This window comes from Apodemus sylvaticus, chromosome 12, assembly GCF_947179515.1.
Source record: "Apodemus sylvaticus chromosome 12, mApoSyl1.1, whole genome shotgun sequence".
Lineage (NCBI taxonomy): Eukaryota > Metazoa > Chordata > Mammalia > Rodentia > Muridae > Apodemus > Apodemus sylvaticus.
Window position 1 is genome coordinate 66,034,144 of NC_067483.1, and position 22,926 is coordinate 66,057,069.

Below are 22,926 nucleotides of genomic sequence, written 5' to 3' on the forward strand. Positions count from 1 at the left end.
GCTCTTCCCACAGAAGCACCCACATGACAGCTCAATCTGCAACTCCAGTTCCAGAGGCTCTGGCCCCTTGCACAGGCAGAGCACCAATGCACATAATAATAAATAAATCTTAAAACAAAAACAAAAACAACAATAACAACAAAAACCCTCACATTCCACAGTAACCTCCAATTGCCTGGATTTTCTATAAAATTTCCCTGGTCTGGACTTTACATTTACTAAAATTCCCCCATAGCCCTAGGTATCTTTATACCTTCCACTTTAATGGCTTAATCCATCAAACATTTCCACCTACCTTCATTGCACTGAGCTGTCATTGACCTTACAACATTTCCTCAATATAACATGACTGGTAATATCAATAGTCTAAAGTATATGTTCTCTTTGATTATTGTGAAGCCCAGAGAATTCCCATTACACTAACTCCATTACAAATGGAAGGAGGGTGGCAGCTTTCTTGGAAATTAGTTGAAGGGATTGGTCACTCTTTTCAGCAACTCTATTTTATTATGAATTAATTACATGAATCCTCATCTCAGTGTTGCTTATCTGAAATAAGGGGTCTTTGTATAACATATAATTCAGTTTTTCAATGATTTCTGGTACATTGTCACATCCAAAATACTTTGCAAAATGAATATTTTATCTCTTTATACACATACACATGTATACATATATTGCTGGATTTTTCAATCCTAATAAGCCCATATAAATGACACACAATCTAGTGATTTTACTTATAGGCCATATGTCTAGATTGGGCAGATCTAGGTTTATACTAACTTATTCCCCTGCTCTAAGCCCCCTTATCACTTGTTTCTCCTGGTGGTTCTGGTCCCTGGTGGCTTCCTCCTACTCTGTCTTCTTCCTCTTCCCTTAAACCTTCTCTCTACCTGCCATCCCCTCCTAAGCCTCCAGTCCCACCTTTCTCCTCCACCGCCCAATCACAGGCTCTAGTCTTGTATTGAGCAGTAAAAATGGGGAGAAGGCCCAAATGCCATCACTGGTGTATGCTATTGTCCGCTCATCAGGGGCACCTACCCCTTCAGGAACCAGTATTGTTAGCATTAGAATACAAGCAGCCTTGGGTCAACCCACTCCATGCATATGCATGCCTACCAGAATGAACACACATACATGCAAGCCCACCATGAAAAGGAATTCTATTTACAGGTTGATCTGCATTATGTTTTTCAGAAAGTTCCTTGAAGTGAAACCATAGTTACTATTTTATTCTGAGTATGGCAATAGACAGACACACATACATTTATTGTGTGAATCCTAAACTATCACACAAAACAATATTCTATTTTATAAGATAATAATAAGGATCAAAACATAAATATCTGCCTATCCTTCACCTATCACTTATATGCTGAGATGATAAGAAATAAATAACTCAGGCTGTATATGCATATCCATTGGAATGGATAAAAATAAATACCTGATTCAATTTCATGATAAGTGATGGGATGAGGGAATTCTCACTGCCCACAACTTTCTTTGTCAGTATGTATTATTTGTTTTCTATCTCACTCAGAATGTGTTCTTTTTAAATACCATTTAAGTTAATGAAGTTTTAATCCCTTTATGTTTGCCTTGAACTTACATTGAAGCCATCAAAAGATTGAAACATCCATTTTTACTCAGATCAAGCTATTTGGAAGTTGCATTGAAAATGGTCATCATATTGAAGCCAGGAAATTTTATGTCAATATGAAAGGTAGAGAGATCTTTTTTGTGGTGCTTTGCCAACTAGTATTATGTCACTGCTCATTTGTTAACCCATGCTACTCATGACTGTCCCACTTTGTAATAGCAGACCCGGATGGACTATGAAAATTCTCTTTTGCTAGCAAGCATACCATGGTGTTTTCTTCAGTGGAGAGCACAAAACGTAGTGCAGGATGAAAGGATTTACCTCTTCCCTACTATATGAGATCCTCTCTCTAAAGCCAATGTATTCAGTGGGGTGCAATGTGTGGGACAGTACAGAGTGCTCACCTCATAGGACCTTATACTCCATATACCTCAGCTAACTTCCCTACAACATTCCATGGATCCCAATGGGTGCACCTCATCAAGATTTGTTGTTTCTTAGGGGTGACCTTTCAGAATTTCAAAAAAATTTCAAAAAAATGATATTTTTTCAACAAGTCTTAGTAAGCCCTTAGCTTGCAGTTTGGTAACAAGCTATCCTCTCCAACACTCATATACCATTTAGGGAAGTTCCTAGTGTTCAGACCCATCCTGTATAATTTTAGCCAGATTCTTTAAATCCATTATATCCCATCTCCATCTTCTGCCATGATATCCAAAAATTCCTTTTAAATGGAGACCAATTCCTACACTTGTTCCTTCCTTGGCTGTTCTGCCAATGGTCAAAACAATGATTGTTCCATTTACCCAAAGTTTTCTTTATCATCCAAGAGTTAATAACTAAGCTAAACTTCATGTTTTAATTACTGCATCCTGTCTGGATCCTAACTGACATAGAATGCTACCAGTAATGACACTAGAATGTGTCACTAGACACTAGAAGACAGATTGACAAAGATTCAATTTAGTGATTGGTTTGGTTGTTGTTCCAGGCTCCAATGCCATGCTGAGTACCTTGTTAATAGGAATACAGTGTGGTCATCTGAATTATAATATCATACATAGGTTCATACATTTGAACACTTGTCCCCTGTTGGTGACACTGCTTGGGGAGATTAAGGAGGTGTAGCCTTGTTGGAGGGAGTATGTCACTGGAGGTGGGCTTTGTGCTGTTAAAGACTCATACCACCTGTTGTTTTCTTTCTTCTTTCTTTCCTTTCTTTCTTCCTTTCTTTCTTTTCTTTCTTTCTTTCTTTCTTTCTTTCTTTCTTTCTTTCTTTCTTTCTTTCTTTCTTCTTTCTTTCTTTATTTATTTTTTTATTTTTTTGGGTTTTTTTTAAGACAGGCTTTCTCTGTGTAGCCCTAGCTGTCCTGGAACTCACTCTGCAGACCAGGCTGGCCTCAAACTCAGAAATCAACCTGCCTCTGCCTCCCAAGTGCAGGGATTGAAGGCATGCGCCACCACCGCCCAGCTATTTTTTTTAAATATTATTTTTATTTAATGTATATGAGTTCATTGTAGCTGTCTTCAGACATACCAGAAGAAGGCATCAGATCCCATTACAGATGGTTGTGAGCCACCATGTGGTTGCTGGGAATTGAACTCAGGACCTCTGGAAGAGCAGTCAGTGCTCTTAACCACTGAGCCATCTCTCCAGCCCATTTATTTTCTTATTCATGCTTATGGATCAAGATGTGAGCTCCCAGTACCCTATTCTTGTTGCCATGACTTGTCCTAACTGCCATGCTTCTGGTACACCATCATAAACTTTTATCTCTTTGGAACCATAAGACAAAATAAAACCACTCCTTTCTTACATTGTCTTGCACATGGTGTTTTATCACAGCAATCCACAAGTAACTAATATATACTCCATGGCATGAAATGGCATCATAGTAAACCAAGCCTTTACTGTGATAAAATGCCAACACAAACCAGCATTTTGGGACCTAGATGAATGTTGTATGTAGGAATACTAGGTGCATGCAACTAGACAAGCCATAATAACCAAAAGGGGCATATTGAACTCAGAAGAAGCCCCTTCCTGGCATGCTCAGAAAACATGGTGTTAACTGGCAGAGGATAAATATTAACAAAACCCAGATGTGGCTTTACAACTTAAGTAATGAAAATAAATAAATTCAGAAGAATGAAGAGGTTTGGCAACTACCACACCTTCTCAGAGAAGAATGAGAAAGCATAAAGATAGAGAAAGAGGGGGCAGTTTCCACGCATGATGCTCCAACCTTGTATCATCATGTCCTCCAACAAACTCTATCTATATTGCTTTCCGTTACATTACAAGATTCTATTAAACATTGTCTCATATTCCTACTGAGGTATCAATAGTAGAGGAAAATGTGAACATCTGATTCATATCACAAACTAAAACTAGACTCATCAGAGACCTCTTGGTTAAAGAATGAAGCAGAATTAAATTTAGAAAGAGCATTGGCAGTCACAGCATATACTTCTTGGTTGTTGTTCATGGTGGTGGTTTTGTTATTGTTTTAGGGTAGGTTTGTGTAAGAACTATATACTAAAAAAAAGAAACAAACATTTCTTCTTTCTCCTACTGAAAGAAGTGAAGAAAGCAAAGTTGAGTAGCAGACACTTGCTTAATGTGATCTAGGCTCTGGTTGAATTCCAACTACTAAAAAAAAACCATAAAATAAATGAGAAAAGGTTAAAACAGTTAAACAAGTCATCCTTCCTTTCTTACTAGGCCTGCTTTAAAGACCAGAGAACTGATCACTGCTTTCTATTGAACAGAGAGCTGTTCTCGGCCCATCACCCTCATCAATACTCTCCTCAACTCGGTTCAAAGCATCTGGTAGGCAAAAGCATCAGAGTACATGGATGCACTGAGCCATTGGATGAAGCCTTTGCATGCTGGGGAGAATGGTCTAAAGGTGAAAATTCTATAGTACTCTAAAGGCTACTAGAAGCTTAAAGTTTAGAAGATGATTTTTCAGAACAGAACTTGGCATGTTTTGACATGGTACTACTACTGTCTTTGTAAACAATGCAATGAAGCAATGGGCCCTGGGCTTATTGGCAGTGGAGATAAAGAAAGGTTGAAAATGAAAGAGAGACAAATATTTATCAAACAAATGCAAACAAAATGAAAACAGGAACGGAAATTTTAATTCCAGACAAAGTAGACTTCAAAGCCAAACAGAGAAGAAGCAAAAGGTTTGGCAGGAGGTAGGAGCTTAACAAAGACCAAACGCTCAGAATAAGCCACACACCTAATTATGAAACATCAAATTAGAGAGTGCTAACCCTGCTGGAAAGTCAGAGATAAACAGAAGAAGTACTGTTGTCTGGAAGGTTTGTACTAACTTCTCACCCAATGTAGGACAAGCAGATAGAGAAACTTAGGCAAGCTGGATAAACAGTCAGGCCTTTCAATGCTGCTATCGACATCAACCCATGTCCTGGGAAACAGAATTTTATATTTTACCTCCAGAGATTAAATACTGGGAAACCTGTGGATATGTCATCAATCCTGATCAAAGGAGTTGCCATCAGTTTGTCTACTGTATCATGTTTCTGGAAGAATGAATGCCCTGCTGTAGAAGAAGGAGTGTGCTCAACAGCAATTCTTGCCTATTGATAAATTCTTCTGACATTTAACCTTGTGAATTTCCAAAGTCTTGATCTTTAACATTTTAATCTATTTGCATAGACAGCATATCAATGCCAAATTCCCCTTATATAACAAAAAGATGGTTTTGTTTCCCAAAGTCATTGGCACTGTCGTACGACTTGTGGGGGTCATCTGATTCTCGTGCATGTAACAAGTTAACTGGGACTTTTCTCTAAAGTAGAGACAGAAAGAGTGTGAGGACAAGAATGGTCTAAGTACGTTTTCACAGCTCAAAAAAGAGGACTAAAGCTGATCTTCAAGATGAATGGATTCCCAATCAGCAGAGTAAACTGGGAGAGCCTGAAACTGGGCAGCCATCAAAAGGTGACTGAGAGTAAGAGACATCCAAGCCAACAGGCGCTCCCTCTCCACTCCCTCACATCTTCCTTTCTTCTGTCTTTCCTTTCTTTCTTCTTGTTAACCTAAAACTTTGTATTGTCTAAACCATTCCCAATGTTTTAATCCTTCATTGTATGTATGCTATATTTTACCCCTAAAATCTTGGGGTCTTCTCCCAGCTTTGTCTATGACCTTGACCTCTTCTCTAAATAAACAACACTTCTCAGCTAGAAAAAGCCCAAACTGACCCATGTTTCTTGAGAGAGAGGAGGGGGAGGGGAGGGGAGGGGAGGGGAGGGGAGAGGAGAGGAGAGGAGAGGAAAGGAGAGGGAGAGGAGAGGGAGACGAGAGGGAGAGGAGAGGAGAGGAGAGGAGAGGAGAGGAGAGGAGAGGAGAGGAGAAGAGAGGAGAGGAGAGGAGAGGAGAGGAGAAGAGAGGGGTGGAAAGAGATCCTAAGGTAGCCCAGAGAGTCCTTGAACTTACTGTGTATCTGGCAATGATATTGGTGACCCTTCTGCTTCTACCTTCCCGCAGCTGGGCTTACAGCCTTATGTTACCATGCCCTTTGTATACACTGCTAGAATTAAAACTTGCTTTCATTAATGATAGTCCAGCACTATACCAGGTAAGCTCCATTCTACACCTACCCTCTTGTTGATTCTTTAAGACTATAACAAGCATATGTCTTGCCTTCCAATGATGTTTCTTAATTTAACTCCACTACACTTCTTACAAACAGACTCTCAAGACAAAATTTGAGTTTCCTTTTTTATCAGTGCTTCATGTATTTTTTAAAAAATGTTTTGTTAGGATTTCAGAGGGATACAGGAAAACTTATACTATTCTAGGAGAGAAGGTTAAGGCTCATTAATAGTTAAATACAAAATGAATAGTATATTTTTTCTTTTTTATTGGATATTTTGTTTATTTACATTTCAAATGTTATCCCCTTTCCCAGTTTTCCCTTCTCCCAGAAAGCCCATATCCTATCCCCCCTCCCCCTGTCTCTATGAATGTGTTCCTCCACCCACCCACCTACTCCTGCCTCTCTACCCTCAATTCCCCTACACTGAGGGATCTATTGAGCCTTCATAGGACCAAGGACCTCTCCTCCCACTGATACCTGACAAGGCCATCCTCTGTTACATATGCAGCTGGATCCATGTGTACTCCTTGATTGGTGGTTTCTTCCCTGGGAGCTCTGGAGGGTCCGGCTGGTTGATATTGCTGTTCTTCCTATGGGGTTGCAAACCTCTTCAGCTCCTTCAGTTCTTTCTCTAACTCCTCCATTGAAGACCCCATGCTCAGTCCAATGGATGGCTGTGAGCATCTGCCTCTGTATTTGTAAGGCTCTGGCAGAGCCTCTCAGGAGACAGCTATATCAGGTTCCTTTCAGCAAGCACTTCTTACCATCTAATAATATCTGAATTTGGTGACTGTATGTGGGATGGATTCTTAGGTGGGGCGGTCTCTGGATGGCCTTCAGTCTATGCTCCACATTTTTTCTCTGTATCTCCTCCCATGGGTATTTTGTTCACCTTTCTAAGACCCACACTTTGGTCTTCCTTCTTCTTAAGCTTCATGTGGACTGTGAATTGTATCTTGGGTATTCGGAGCTTTTGGGCTAATATCCACTTATCAGTAAGTGCATACCATGTGTATTCTTTTGTCATTGGGTTACCTCACTCATGGCAATATTTTCTAGTTCCATCCATTTGCCTAAGAATTTCATTAATTCATCATTTTTAATAGCTGAGTTGTACTCTATTGTGCAAATGTACCACATTTTCTGTATCTATTCCTCTGTGAAGGACACCTTGGTTCGTTCCACCTTCTGGCTATTATAACTAAGCCTATGAACATAGTGGAGCATGTGTCCTTGATATATTGTGGAGAATCTTTTGGGTATATGCCCAGGGGTGATAAAGCTGAGTCCTCAGGTAATATTATGTCCAATTTTCTGAGAAACTGCCAGAAAGATTTCCAGAGTGGTTGCAACAGCTTGCAAATAGATAGCATACCTTATATCACCAGGTATATGCCAACTCTCCCTTTATTCACATAAGTATTAATGGGTCATAAGGCATAAGGAAGTAGCCAGAAAACCTCCTTTTTTTTTTTTTTTTTTTTTTTTTTTTTTTTTTTTTTTTTTTTTTTTACAATATGTAGAATCTGAGGGTTTCATTTTTTAGGGTATCTACACATACAACAATGATTGATGTGATACTGCCACCAAAGACTTCTATTTTGTAAGTGCGTTAGAATTCACATTTGAAATATATTCATGAGAAAAATACACAAGACTCCTTCTGTGCCCCGTGTATAAAAATGTACTATATTGTACTGATGTGCTGGCTGCGAAGGAAAAAGCCAATTTTCATGGCTCCTGTCAGTCACATGTGGTTTGGAAATGTTTATGCATTCCAGATGTATTCAGTGTAAACTGGAGAATCAGATCCTATTTCCACTGGCTTGCATGCACGCATATAAAACTTGTTTTTCTCACAATGCCACATGAAAATCCATGAAGAACCAGCAGCAGGGATCACAAGTAATTAGCTTCCTTCTTGAACTTTCACAGCTATGATGCAGAGGGCAATTCTGATCCTTTGAATTTGCAGAGGCTGGGACTTCTGCCTTTCTTTGTTGCTTTTCTTGTTCAGTTCTGCTCCACAGAGCATTAAAAACAACTGCCAGGCAACATAAGTTTCTCATACCTACTATGCATGTGTCAGGCTCTCCGCTAGGCACTAACAAATACTGAGCAGGATTTCCACTACAGGGTTCCCAGAATTCAATGTGAATGAACGTGCAGTAATGAAACTATTACCACACAATGTGGTGGCCACTTTGGTACAATTGACCCAAGAAAACAATGAAGAAGCTTGACTGAGCTTCACACCATAGGAGTCCTGATGATGCAGTTTGAAATGACAAGGGCTGGGTGACATTCCAAAGTGTAAGAACATTATGTTCACAGAGTCATTGAGAACACATGATTCAAGGACCTGAAAGAAATGCTGTGTGACTTAAGGCCAGACATAGAGGCAATATGGAAAATAGCTTGAAAATACTTGAGAAGGAGGTGATCATTATGAATGACTATGATATTTTAATAGTATACATTTAATGTGATGGTTTGAAGGTATCTTCTAAGAAGGTATAAAAACCATAGATGAGCTAGCTAATGATAAAATTCACAATGACAACACTTCCTCTTACTCTGTTCTGTTTTCTGACACTTAGCACAAATTCTCGCATCTAGTTACTGCTCAATTAACACAAGCCACAATCACTACGTATAGTAGATGGCCTCTCGGATTTCCGCAGGGGTCTGTGTTTTTATACAAAATCACTGACTCACGTCTATTGCATCAAACATTTCAGAAGTAGTGAACTGCCATTCCTACCATTAGTTTATAAAAATGACTGGGGCTTCCCTCTTGGGAAATTTCTCAAGTATCCATCATCCCTGGGACCTCTTTTTCTCTTGGATCATTAGCTGCCATATCTAATACACTCAGACGGTTTATGGAGAGTCTTACACGGATCAAACTGAGTCATAATTCCGTGCAGTTGCCCACTGCTCAGTATCCATTGGGTGTAATCAGAGGCTACCAGTTGTCACAGTGACAGACTTAGAAGTGAACGCCCCAACTTCCTTTGAGTTGACTTGGTTAACAGCTAAATCACACCCTCATAAGCCTGTGACAGATCTCTGAGCTGAATCTAGATTTATCTAGAAACTGTGTCAGAAACCATGTCATATTAATTGTTGAAACATTACATTTTGGTATGGTTTGCTATAGATCAATATATTCTATTAGTATTATCTACTCTGCATCATTCTCAGAGAAGTTTCCTAATATACCTGCGATGGATGTGGTGGCAATGTGGAACATTGCTTACAACTATAGCTTTTGTGATTAGGTTCTGGGTCACCTAGCAGGTGATCTCACCTTGCTTTCTGAGAAAATATATCTGTAACCCTTTGGCTCCACTGATCTATTAAACCATTGAAAGGATCATTCTATCAACATGCAGCATAGATTGTTTCATTTAAAGTGTTCCCTACCTCCAAAAGTAGGTACAGAAATACTTTAAAGTATAACCCTTCTTCTACCTGCTGCTAAGAATCCAGGGATCCTCATCTGTCTAGATGATAACAATCATGAATGTCCTCAGAAAGGCATATGTAGCTGATACATTCCTAATGTGCATATGTGATCTCGTGATCATGTGATATGCCTTAGCAAGTAATTCTTAAATTTGCTGTAAACACTGTCCAGGTGGGAACAAGAAAATAAATATATAGAGTTAAACAAAGAATTTTCACCTAAAGAACTTCGGATGGCGGAGAAGCATCTTAAAAAATGCTCAACTTCATTAGTCATTAGGGAAATGCAAATCAAAACAACCCTGAGATTTCACCTTACACCACTCAGAATGGCTAAGATTAAAAATCCAGGAGACAGCAGGTGTTGGCAAGGATGTGGAGAAAGAGGAACACTCACTCCTCCACTGCTGGTGGGGTTGCAAATTGGTACAACTACTCTGGAAATCAGTCTGGAGATTCCTCAGAAAACTGGGCACCTCACTTCCAGAAGATCCTGCTATACCACTCCTAGGCATATACCCAGAGGATTCCCTAGCATGTAATAAGGATACATGCTCCACTATGTTCATAACAGCCCTATTTTTAATAGCCATAAGCTGGAAAGAACCCAGGTATCCCTCAACAGAAGAATGGATGCAAAAAATGTGGTATATATACACAATGGAGTACTATTCAGCCATTAGAAACAATGAATTCATGAAATTTTTAGACAAATGGATGGAGCTGGAGAACATCATACTAAGTGAGGTAACCCAGTCTCAAAAGATCAATCATGGTATACACTCACTAATAAGTGGATATTAACCTAGAAAACTGGAATACTGAAAACATAATCCACACATCAAATGATGTCCAAGAAGAACGGAGGAGTGGCCCCTTGTTCTGGAAAGACTCAGTGTAGCAATATAGGGCAAAACCAGAACAGGGAAGTGGGAAGGGGTGGGTGAGAGAACAGGGGGAGGGAAGGGGGCTTATGGGACTTTTGGGGAGTGGGGGCCAGAAAGGGGGAAATCATTTGAAATATAAATAAAAAATATGTCAAATAAAAAAAAAGAAAAAGAAGAAAATAAATATAAATTGCTTAGAGAACATTGAGTTTTTGGCACAAAACTTTTGGCAGTTTAAGTAAAAATAGTGGTTTAAAGTCAGTGACTTTATATGTCAAAAAGATGTTAAGACCTTATAAAGATGTTAAATAGTCACAAAAATATTATTATACTCAACTAAAGAAAGAAAAACGTATCTGAAAAGCCCAAGTTTGACTTCTATAGTTATTTTTGCCTGATTCTCAGAGGTTTTTGATACTTCTTAAGTCCATCCTTTCAGTTAATGATTAAGCAACCTGTGTATATCACTGTGAACTTAAATACTAACAATACAATATAGTCACAAGGGAACAGGGAGAGAGGAGAGTAACCTACTGTACCTGTTTCCCTGATGATTTTGCTCTGGGATGCAGTTACTGGGAGCTGAAGAACTGATCTGGGAGGATGTCCTTAGAGCCACTGCCGAGATGCCCACCAGTGGGGAGGAGAAATTCAGCAGCATTGCAGAGGTATGTTGGGAGTAGACATTTGCATGACGGCTCACATTAATAACCAGTGGATTATTTTGGCACGACAGTCCATAGGTTCCTGAGAAGAAATAAGGTAAAGAATGCTCTTCTCAGTCATTTGCTTAGAACCTTGTAGCACCTGTTCATCCTCCCTGTAGCTATGTGTCATACACAAGATCACAAACATTTTCAGGCGTCAATATCAAACTGACTCCTGAGGCTATTGGAATAGCTGCTAGTGGTTCTAAAGAACTAATTCTCAACTCACCAAGAGAGTGGTTGCTTCCACTGATATCAGTCAGATAAAGGGTCACTGTTGCCGGCTGATGCTGCCCAGGAGTCAGGCCATCAGATGCCAAGAAAATGAAAATTGCCACTGCAACTCCTGGCCTGTCAAAACACACCTAGGAGTAAGCACACACAGTATGAGCCACTGTTTCTGTAGACAAGCAAAGTATGTTCCTATCTTATCTCTATAATTCTAGAGTAGTTATTTTAAAGTAAGAACTTTGTTCTTTGCAATGGAGAACACAGAGTAAGCACAACAGGATCCAACATGGCAGCAAGCATCAAGATGAACTCTATGAGATGAAAGATCAGTAGATGTGGAGCATCCTTTCTCAAAACTGCTTAATGCCGCTCTTTGATTCACTACAACTCAGTTTTGTTTGTTTACTTATGTGTTTCTCTGTGTGTTTTTTGAGAAAACTTCTCATGTAGACCAGACTGGGCTCAAATTCACTATTTACCCAAGGGAGATCTTGAACTCGTGATTGTCCTGCCTCTATCCTTTAAGTCCTAGGAGTACAGGAAAGAAATATCATGCCTGGCTTGGAGCTCTCTTTTTAAATTTCTCCAGAGAGTTTTGACAGAGACAATAGTCCTCTCTGTGTTAATCAATCCCCTTCTACATTAAAAGGAGGGAGTAGGCAAGATGACCAATGAGCCACCATCTAGGTAAACAACCTACTCTTTTCTGATCTATCTCAAGATCAGACCTGGTTTCACTGTTTTCTGCCTCATCTCCCTGCCTCCTATACTCTTTCTTACAACCTCTCCTTTATCAGGAAACTATGATGGGTTTGAGTAAGAATGGCCTCATAAGCTCATATATTTGAATGCTTAATCACCAGAGTGCCAGCCCCAGGCTCCGCTTGCCCCCCTGTAACTCTCTCTCTTCCCCCTTACCCATAGCTTCCTCCCTCTTCCCAACCTGCCTTCTCTTTGCCTAGAGATAAGGACATAGCTCCCAGCTACTTCTCCAGAGCCTTGCCTGCATGCCTCCATGACCTGTACTATGAGGACAATGGACTAAGCTTCTAAAACTGTACGTAAGCCCCCCAATTAAATGCTTTCTTTTATAACAGTTGCCTTGTTCATGACATCACTTTACAACAATAAAGCAGTGACGAAGAAAGATGCTATTATAGAATCTGTTGCCTCTGAGGTTTAAAACTTGACAAATTTCTTATGCAGTGCCCTTTGTGTCTTAAGGTTAGATTCTGGCCCCTTGCTTGAAAACAAGTCAAAACTGAAGCAAGAAAAATTCTGTTGTATTTATATCATATTCTGAGGTGACAGACTACAAGACCATACAACAATAGCCTTTCACTTCTAATTTCTATTAAGAATGATACCTAAACTTTCCCTCTGCTATGTAGGCATAATATTCTTTTTATATGGAACTTACAAAGTTTGGTGTGCATTTTAAAAAAGGATATCTTTTAATTTTTGAGATCATATTATAATTACATGAGTTCCAATTCCTCCTTTTCTTTTCTCTTCTCCCTCCAAATACTCTCATATACCCCTCCTGGCTATTTTTCAAATTCCAAATTCAAGGTCTCTCTTTTTTTCATTAATTGCATATATAAATAATTGTATATAGATATATATGAATATATATTCAGATTCTGTAATAGCACTTTTTCTTAGTCACTGTTTTATATTTGTGTGTGTGTGTGTGTGTGTGTGTGTGTGTATGTGTGTGTAAAACATGCTTAGTATGTATAATGTTACTTGTATATATGTCCTCAGTGATGACCACTGTGGCTTTTTCTTGGCTTCTAAGTATGATGTAGTTCCGGTAGAAAGCATTGCTCACCTAATTGGTAGGGACCTCCTCTGAAGTGGCTAAAAGAGTAAAACATGTTTTCCATTTTAGCAAGAATTCCTTCTTGTCCACAGACTGGGATTTCCTGAGTCCTGGCAGCATGCTTATAGGGTTCATTTGAACTACTGGCTTAATTAGGGCTATTTTACGATTTTCAGTGGTCAGGACAACACAGCTCTTTCCCTTCATCCTTTCCACCTTTGCAGAAAGGTCCAGCCACACTCTCTTTACACAGTGTCTACCCCACTCTCTTTTCATTTCCATTCTTTGAAGTAATAAATATTCCTTCATAACTTCAAAAACATCCAGGCCCATAGGTTACAACTTCTAAAATGAAATCCTGTATCCCTGGATGGCCAAGGGCTAGACATAAAAGACATCCAGAGTCTAGCTCAAAGCTCTTGACCCCAGCATCAATTGACATCAAAGCCTCCTGGGACTCCCTATAGCCCCTTCCTTTCCGTGTACCACAGCAGAGACCCGAGCCAGGAAGACAGCTCTTTTCCTGAGCCAGAAAAAAAAAAAAAGTCCAAAGAGAAGGCCTCAGAACTGAAGATCAAGCTGGCTACAGCCAATCACAGGGTGGCTCAGGCTTCCACGCATGCCAAAGGAGGTAGCAGAGGTAGGATTTAGGGTAGGTGTGGGCTTTCCTATCCCGAGGGTCCACCCAAACCTTCCAATGCACTTTGTGTCTCTTGACAACACAGATTTCTGGTCTGTGGCAGTTTGAATACCAAATCACTCTGAAACTTCCAGCCTGCTCTGTGTTAGTACCTCTGTGCCATGCTTTGTAGGGAAAGGTTAGAGTAGGACTTCCAGACCACAGATCAAGCAGGGAAACCACAGGTGAGACTTGTAAGGGATATACTGCTTGGTTACACAAAGCAGAGAGACGAGATTTGATCAGGTATGGTTACTGAATCTTGGGCATTTCTTTTCATAGGCGAGATAGCAAGTTTAATTCTCAAATGAAGCCTGAGTATAATCCCCAGCCACCTCTAGAAGCACAAAGAGCAAACATTTTATCTCATAACCATTTGCACCTCAATAGCAGAGACCAGTATGAATCTTCACATATATTAAATACCAATTTGGGTTCAGGTAAAGAGAAGCCAGGATGCACTGTCTGAACAGAGGGAAGGAGGGAAGGAGAGTGGGAGGGAGGGAGGGAGGGAAGGAAGGAGAAAGGGAGAAACAGAGAGACAAAGATAAGAGAGACATATGAGAGAGATATAGAGAAACACAAGCAAAGATACAGAGAAAGGAGACAGAGAGAGATGGAGACAAAGACAAAGACAGAAACAGAGAGATAGAGCCTGGCAGGAATCCTGGCTTTGTTTCTTAGACATGTCTTTTCTAGCTATGCAAGCAAAAACGATCTATTTCTGCCTGAAAGTAGAGTTCCTCTTTCCCTCAGCTGAGTAATAGAGGCATTGCTTATATATCATAGATACTATGTAGAATGAATGAAATCAAATAAAAGCATACAAGATAATAATTATGAACATTAGGGACTCCATGATCAACCATACATATTTCTCCAAAGAAAGACACCTTATCCAGTTTGTTCAATAGGAACGAAACCAGATGAAATGCAATTTTAACATATATATATATATATATATATATATATATATATATATATATATACATGCTTTACAGAGGATTAAACTCGTTTAAATTTTATAGACCAAAAATATTCTATGCCATTTTATAAATTGACTTGGGTAATGTGAATTGGTTCTCCATGTTTGGGTTCCATAGAAACTGTCAGTATTTAAGTTCTTGGTAGACTATGCATAGGTTGAATGCCATCTACAACCTCCACAAAAGTAACTGAACTTGGTTCTTATAAAGATGAAAAGCTACAGCTAAATTCCAGAAAGAAGCCAAGATCTTTCAGAAGTATAAAAGCAATTTTGAAATCTGAAGACACTTTAACAATAGAGGGGTATCAAAAGAATTTGTCACAAAGAACATTGGAACAAAGAGAAAACAGCAAAAGACCGTATAGCATATATACAGATGGATGATAATGATAGATAGGTTAGTAGATGGATACATAGGTAAACAGATAGATGGTAGTGACAGGAAAGAGAGAAAAGATGTCTGTGTAGAACACATGACAGAGAGAAGACTGAGACAGGTTTATGACCGATATAGGCAGATATTGATGAGAGGGAAAGACAGACAGACAGACACACACAGAGAAGGAGATTGAAAATATAGCCGCTTTTTATTCATTGACTATATATGTACTCCCAAGTTTAACCTCAGTCTCTAGCTGCTGAAGAGTAAGATTGGTATAAAATGTCTTGAATGCTGAGCTATTGGAGCTATAGATTCCATCTGCAGATTGCCTGCTAGGCACAGATGTGCTATGGCCTCAGTCTGAGTGATTCAACATTTAAGTCAGCCTTTGTGGTGTTCACCCTAAAACTATGCCACAAACTTAAAAAAAACTCATAATTTAAAATGTTTTTGGTTAATCCCTGGCTCTCTCCTACCCCTGTTCCCTCTTTATCCCTCCATGGCACTTTTCCAGAGAGGAAAATTGATATCATAGGTCAGGAAAAAGCACGCTATCGGTTCAGCATAAGGACATGTTTTGCTGGAGTCCTCACCAAACTCAGCAGGCTTTTATTCCTACAGGAGATTTTAAATACTATATTCTCAGTACATAAATATTTGATTGTTGTATTGGAAACAAAGGCTTAGCTCAGGTAAAAGCCACTTTAAAAGGACCATGAAAAGAATAAAATTACTTTTAATTTTGACTAAATCCTGGGTGCTTTCGCAGATGAAAATTTACCAAATGTTCATGACTTCAGGTGAGCCAATGTAATAATCTTGTCATCAAAAGTTTTGACAAGAGATTAACTTCAAATTGCAAAGGCTCTTTTCCTGAGGTTTATGTCTGATAGAGGAAGGGAGCTTATTTGATGACTACATCTATGTAGTAAGTACAGCTGTGGTGTGTCTCCCACATCATCACTTCCATGACTGTGGCTCTCGGGACAAAATGAAATCTCTGGAGATTGCCCCTTTGGTGACCTCCTCATACAGGGTTATGCCACTTTCTTGGTGTGTGATGGAGAGGAAGCAGGAAGCCCATGGCAAGCAACATTTTCTTAAGACTGAATAGTGGACTGAGATTATTCTAAAGGGCCACCCCAGCTTTCGGAGAATTATGGCATTATATTAGTATCACACCTACAGAATAACCCTAGTTCTTTTATTCCCCTATGATGACTGATGTCAACAATAGTTCTCAGTAAACATTCTGCATGTACATTTTTATCTCAGAGTCTGAACCCCAGGAAACATTCCACCAAAGAGGATGCCTGAAAATGAGGAAAGGTGTTATGGAGCACGGACAAAGACAGCCCTTGTGGAATAAAGCTAGAGATGGTCCTCTCTTGGAAACCAAATGCAACAGTAAAGGGAAGCCGGAGAGCATTGCCCAGCTGAACAAGCATCTATTCTGCATTAGAAATAACAGACACCTCAGATGCTTATGGATCTTAGAGTTTGCGAAGTTGCTCTGCTTGGGACAAGCAAATATTTCCATATAAAAAGCAATCAAATTCTATATTAGTAGCAAGCAAATAGAAAGGGGAAACAACGTTTTGCCCTCTTGAGATCTCAGTGTATTGGGTTAGCTTTTTAAGGAAATGAAAATCTTAGTCATCTCTGTTCTCGCATGACTCCTAAGGAATGCCGGAATCCACACATGTTAATGTCCCTAGCAACTGAAAGTTTTTCTTCTGAAGGCAATTACTTTTTATAAATCTCCATTATGCACAGAGAAGTAATCCTAATGCTCTTCAGAAAATTGTCTGTCCTATTAAGCAGAAAATCCTGTTAGTGAGTTTCCACTTGTTTCTACTTGATGAACTGGAAGTAGATTTGAATCATCTGGAGCAACAACTGTTTCACTCAATGCTGAGATAACGATCCTCTGTAGATGTGATTTTTCAAACTGCTACATGCACGCAAACTGCCGAGGACCTCACTAGAAATCACCTCCTCAGTTAGCAGGACTGAGATTCCACATTTTTAAACAAGATTTATGGGTATGACAAGCAGTCTTCATGGGATGAAGCTTTGAAGATACCCATTGATGGCTCTGTTCTTACCCTTTAACTTTCGTAGTTTGGAACGGTAAATCTTTCATCCTATTTGCTCATCTCCTTGCAAAAGTTCACATGAAGGGGCAAAGTTGGAAGGAATGGAAATACCTCACTTAAATGAAATTTCAAAAGAAACCTGATGCCCAGAGAGATAACATGTTCACATGAAGTTACTTGATGGGCTAACAATAACAGAAGTAACAATATCATTCATTGAATGAGAGTGCATGTTTTCTTCCTATTTCTAAACTACTGACAAATTCTATTCTATTTCTAGAGTAGTCTAAAAGTCAGATCAATAGTAAGTAGTCACACATAGGATCCCATGAACTTTACTCTAACCAAATATTCAAGTTGTGATCAGACTCAGGACCTTCCATACATGTACTTTTTTTGTTCAGTCAAATTATGTAATGTGGACAGCTTCCAGGATGGTTGAAATAATTTCCAAATAAGTGATTAGTATCTGACTAATTAAAATAATAACTGGGGAGTTATAAGATTTAACAGAAGCCAACCAACGAAGATATAAGATGTCCGCTGAACTTGAATATCTGATACACAATATTTTTGTTTATTATGTCCAAATAATATATGAAAATATTGATGTTAAAATATCAGTTGTGTTTATCTAAAGCCTAAATTTAACAGAAGGGTTCTTTTTTCTCTGTATCCCAATGTTGGAAATATAGACATCCTTAACAAAGCCTTGTCTGTGGAGACTTCTACAAATTATCAAAAAATTATGTTGTATTCTGCAAGTACATGGAAACTTTATTTGTCAGTAATTTAAAAATAAAAATTTTCCAAACAGAAATTAATGAATATTCTATAAGCAATACAAAAACAGAGAGAAAAAGAACAAATAGTTGAGAACACAAACCCAAATTGAGACGTATGAAAGAATTGTGTGACTGTTGTGTACCTCGAGAGAGAAAACTAAGAATAATAGATAACTTTTGACAAACTCAATCAGAATACAAATTCTTATTATGGACTGGCACATAATTCCTAAATGAATAAAAAGTTGCCATTTAGAGGCTTACTAATAAAATATAGGGCCAAAGGGAGGAGAAAAAGACACCCTCTATTAATATCCCAGCTGGCACAATAAAAAGTTGTTATGTTCTCAAAAATCAATGGTACAAACAAATACAATTATGTAAAAAAAAAACAACTAAGATTTAAAAAACATAAAATATTACAAAATGTGGGAAATCAAGTGATACTAGAGGTGTATACATCAAGATTTATGAAACATAATTAAATTAGTAATTATAATAGAAAAATTATCCACCATCAAAAATAAATTTGCCAAACATTTTGCTAGGAATTGGGAGACTAAAGAAAGAATATCAGATTCTGCAATACTCATAGATCAGTGCCTAGCCCATTATCATCAGAAAGGCCTCAGATGACAGCTAATGGGAACAGATGCAGAGACTCACAGCTAAACGTTAGGCAGAGAGAGAGCCCAAACTGGATGTTTTCATCGGATCCCTCTCCTCGGAGTGCTGAGAATTCCATGGGAAAAGGGGAGGCTGAATTATAAAAGCCAGAAGAAAAACAAACTAACAAAAAAACTTCCCAAAACCCAAAACACCACGTTTGAGATCACAGTCCACAGGCCCACAGAATCAACTAAGCAGAGCTCACAGGTGCTTGCAGAGACTAAAACAACAATCACAGAGCCTGAATGAGTCTATGGGTCTGTGCTAGGTCCCCTGCCATGTTCTGGTTGTGGCTTGGTGTTTTTGTGGGACTCCTAACAGTGGGAATGGGGTTGTCTCTGACTCTTGCCTGCTCTTGGAACCCTTTTCCTCCTACTGGGTTGCCTGATGCAGCCTTGATATGAAGTTCTATGCCTTGTCTTATTGCAGGCTCTTATGCTGTATTTGTTGATATTCCTTGGAGACCTGATCTTTTCTGAAGGGAAATAAAGGAGCAGTGAATCTTAGGGAGCAGGGAAGAGAGATTGGGAGGAGTCAAGGGAGAGGAAACTGTGATCAGAATGTATTGGGTAAAAAGAAAGAGAAGAAAAAGAAAAGAAAGGATATCAGTGCAAATCCAGAGAATCAAGACAAAAATCCATGAAAACAATAAAGGAAGAAATTAATGAAGTAGAGAAAAAATATAAAAATAAGGTGAACAAGACTGACTACCACTCCTGAAGACATCAGCACGGTAGACAAGTCTCACATGTAAAAGGAAACATTGGAAACAGGTATCACTAAAGGTGTGGTAAGTATGGCCAAGAGGGTAAGCGCAATGGAAGTACATTATGAACAGAGATCAGCACTCCACCTAACCATGCAGAGTGAAAATGTAATTCTTCAGAAACACCAAGTAATACAAAGCTGGAAACAAAATCAAAACTCGGGGTATATTTTTAAAACTGAAAGAAATTCAAATGACAATTAACATTCCTTCCTCAAATAAGCCCAGAACTGAGTGTTTTTTTTTTAAAGGCTTATTTAGTTGAATTTTGAAGGAAGGTATAATCCTAGCTTACACAAGAGGTTTCATAAAAAGAAACAAAAAAGGGAAAAAAATCATGCTACCACTTTTATGAGGAGTTAGTAAATTGAATATTCATAAAGAAATAGATAAAGTAGGTCAATACACTCCAATAGTACACTCTAAATGTCATAGATAGCCCATATGCAAGATCATTCCTCAAAGAAAACATTTGGTGTCTTAAACATAGTCTACTTGATTCAAAAGGATGACTCAGAGAGATAGAATCACAAGGTTACATTTCTTAAATTACATGGAAACAAACTGTTCATGAATAATGAACTTCAATTTCTAGCCAAATTTGTTTACAGTAAAATTCATAGCAATACAAACAGTGAATTGTTGTAATGAACAGGAAGATAGGCCAATTAAGTGCAGTAGAGACTTAAACAGACTCATACATTCACTAGGAGTTGGTACGTAATGGGTGTCACACTATAAAACAAGGCAAGAATGCACACTTCAATGGCTGCTATTAGAGAAATTGGCATGCTGTATTTCTTTAAAAGTATTATGAATCTATATGTGAAAAATCCAAGTCTGTGAAAGACAAAAGTCTAAAATTCAGATCTAAAATTCTAACATAGGAAAATGGAAGATATCATTTCAACCGTAGGGGGGCAATAAATGATTTCATCTATACTGTGAATTAGGGAGAAAAAGAATGCTAAACAATCTGCAGCTATTGCATAAAGCGATGTTACACCTCACCATAGTAAGACAATAGTGAAAAGTATGGCAAGGTAGGAGACCACTTTACTCTCATTGGTTGACTTAACTTGAGTGACTGAGCAGTCCAGGCCCCAGCTAGGGTGTGTGGAAACAGGACCCACCCACACTGCCTGGTAAGTGCTCAGCAGAGACTAAAGTGTGCACGTTTATATATTGGCTTAAACCCTCTGACATAGTCCTGAACCTCCCTGTACATTTTAACCCAGCTGCGCTCTTGATTTTTAAATTGCTATCATTAAGTGCTGTGTATTGCTATTTGATAAAGCCATGGAATCTGGCATGGTAATCTTTTACTGAGCATCCTGTTGGGTTATGATAGGGATCATGTGAACTCGCCAAACTCAAGAGTGCAATTTCCCAAAGACTGTCTCTCCCTGCAGGGTGAAGGCCGGCTCATCCGGCCAAGCTCTTGTTGAGTTGTTTCATAGCGCTTCTTCACACAGCTCTTCCGAATTTCACTTCATATCGGCTATTAATTGTTTCGTCACTTCCACTTCATGAAGAAAATTAGATTATTTCCTTCAGTCACACCTTTCATCTGTAGCTATTTAAGCTCAGGTGCACACTCACCTTAATCTTGAAGGAAGCTGACATTATTCTTAGGCTGAAAGTTCTTGCTTTCAGGTGTTGATTCAGCTTGTGAGAAAATGAAATTTTACTCCTTTCTTTTATAACTCATAAAGTATAAAGGAAAATTCTAGCCACTGAGTTCATGTCCAGAGAATCTAATGGAAAATACTGATAATTTTATATTCTGCTTATTTTTGCTCTTCTTTTTCATTTTCATTTTGGTTTAATTTGTTATTTCCCTAATGACATAAGGGAGGAACTCTGATTACTTATTTTATATCTTTTTTGAATATTGTATAGGTTTTTAAAGATAGAAATTCCCCTGCAAGTATGCTTTAGCTTAAGCACAAGCATTCACACAGTTTCAGGCACTATTCTATTCAAAATGTTTACTGACTTCCATCAGAAATCCTTCTTTGGCCTACAGATTATTTTTTGAGTTTTGGTCTTTTAAAGACGATTTTGGTTTTGTTGTCGCTGTTGTTGTTGTTGTTGTTGTTGTTTGTCTGTTTGGTTAGCTGGTTTGGTTTAGTTTATTGAAATAGAGTTTCCCTTAATTTAAGCCAGCCTGAAACTTCACCAAGTTGCTCAACTAATCAGGATTATGGCAATCCTCTGTTTCTGTCTCTTGACATAAATATTATTTAATGATATTATTTAATTGCAAAAAACTTGGAAATGTTAAAGGTATGTTCTTAGTTCTTTTTAGTTTAGTATTATTAAGGTTAAAAAACCCTACTATGTATTATTTTACTTACAAATGTATTGAGACATGTTTTATGGTATTCTAGTTGGTGAACATACTGTGTACAGTTTTCAGTAATTTAGTATAATGTATTTATAAATATCAATTAGATTAAGATTATTTGATAATCATTTTTGAAATCTTAAATATTTGTCCTGATTTGTTTTTACTTGTATAAATTATTAAAAGACAAATGATGAAATTTTCATCTATAGTTATGAATGATTTTGGCAGTTTCTCTATTAGTTCTATCAACTTACCAATTTACTTATTTTTAGGATATAATTTAGGTACTTAATTTTGTAACAATATTGTCAGTCTTTCTCATAAATTGATCACTTACCAATTTTTTTCTGGTTACTGTATTTTGAAATCTATACTATGACAATGCATAATTATTTTGTACCTGTGTTTTCCACAGTACATATTTTTCACCTGTTTATTTGCAATATCCATGACTTTATATTTATAGAATATTGTTTGCAAACAGTATATAATTTAAAATTACAACCTGCATTTTTTCATGTCTCTCTGAAAAAATTTCTAAGTAATAGAAAATGATTTAGTTGAACATAAACTAAATCTTGGGTTTCGTTTTTTCTTAGGTAAATCTTGTCTGTTCTTGGTTTCTCTTTCTCTGCATTCTCATTGGAGAATCAACTCATTTTTATTCCATTTAGTCTTCTACTTTGATATGTACCCTATGGCAACTTGTGTATATGTGTACGTTTGTGATTGCTGTGAAGAGAATAATGTGAATCTCCAACCTGTTCCCATCTTCATTCAATGAACTTCACTATCGCAGAGACAACACAAGCATCTTTAGCTGCATTTTCCATAACCTCTGCCTTGT

At 38.2% G+C, this 22,926-nt stretch overlaps 1 protein-coding gene across 1 annotated transcript in view; it reads right to left on the minus strand.

The window, feature by feature from the left end:
- The window catches only part of Pappa2 (pappalysin 2), a 262,109-nt gene that overhangs the window by 93,915 nt on the left and 145,268 nt on the right, over positions 1-22,926 (minus strand). The window contains exons 12-13 of the mRNA XM_052199928.1: positions 11,532-11,667; positions 11,135-11,342 (exon numbers count right to left, since the gene is read on the minus strand). Coding sequence (XP_052055888.1) covers positions 11,135-11,342; positions 11,532-11,667 — 344 coding nt within the window. The remainder of the gene's footprint in view (positions 1-11,134; positions 11,343-11,531; positions 11,668-22,926) is intronic.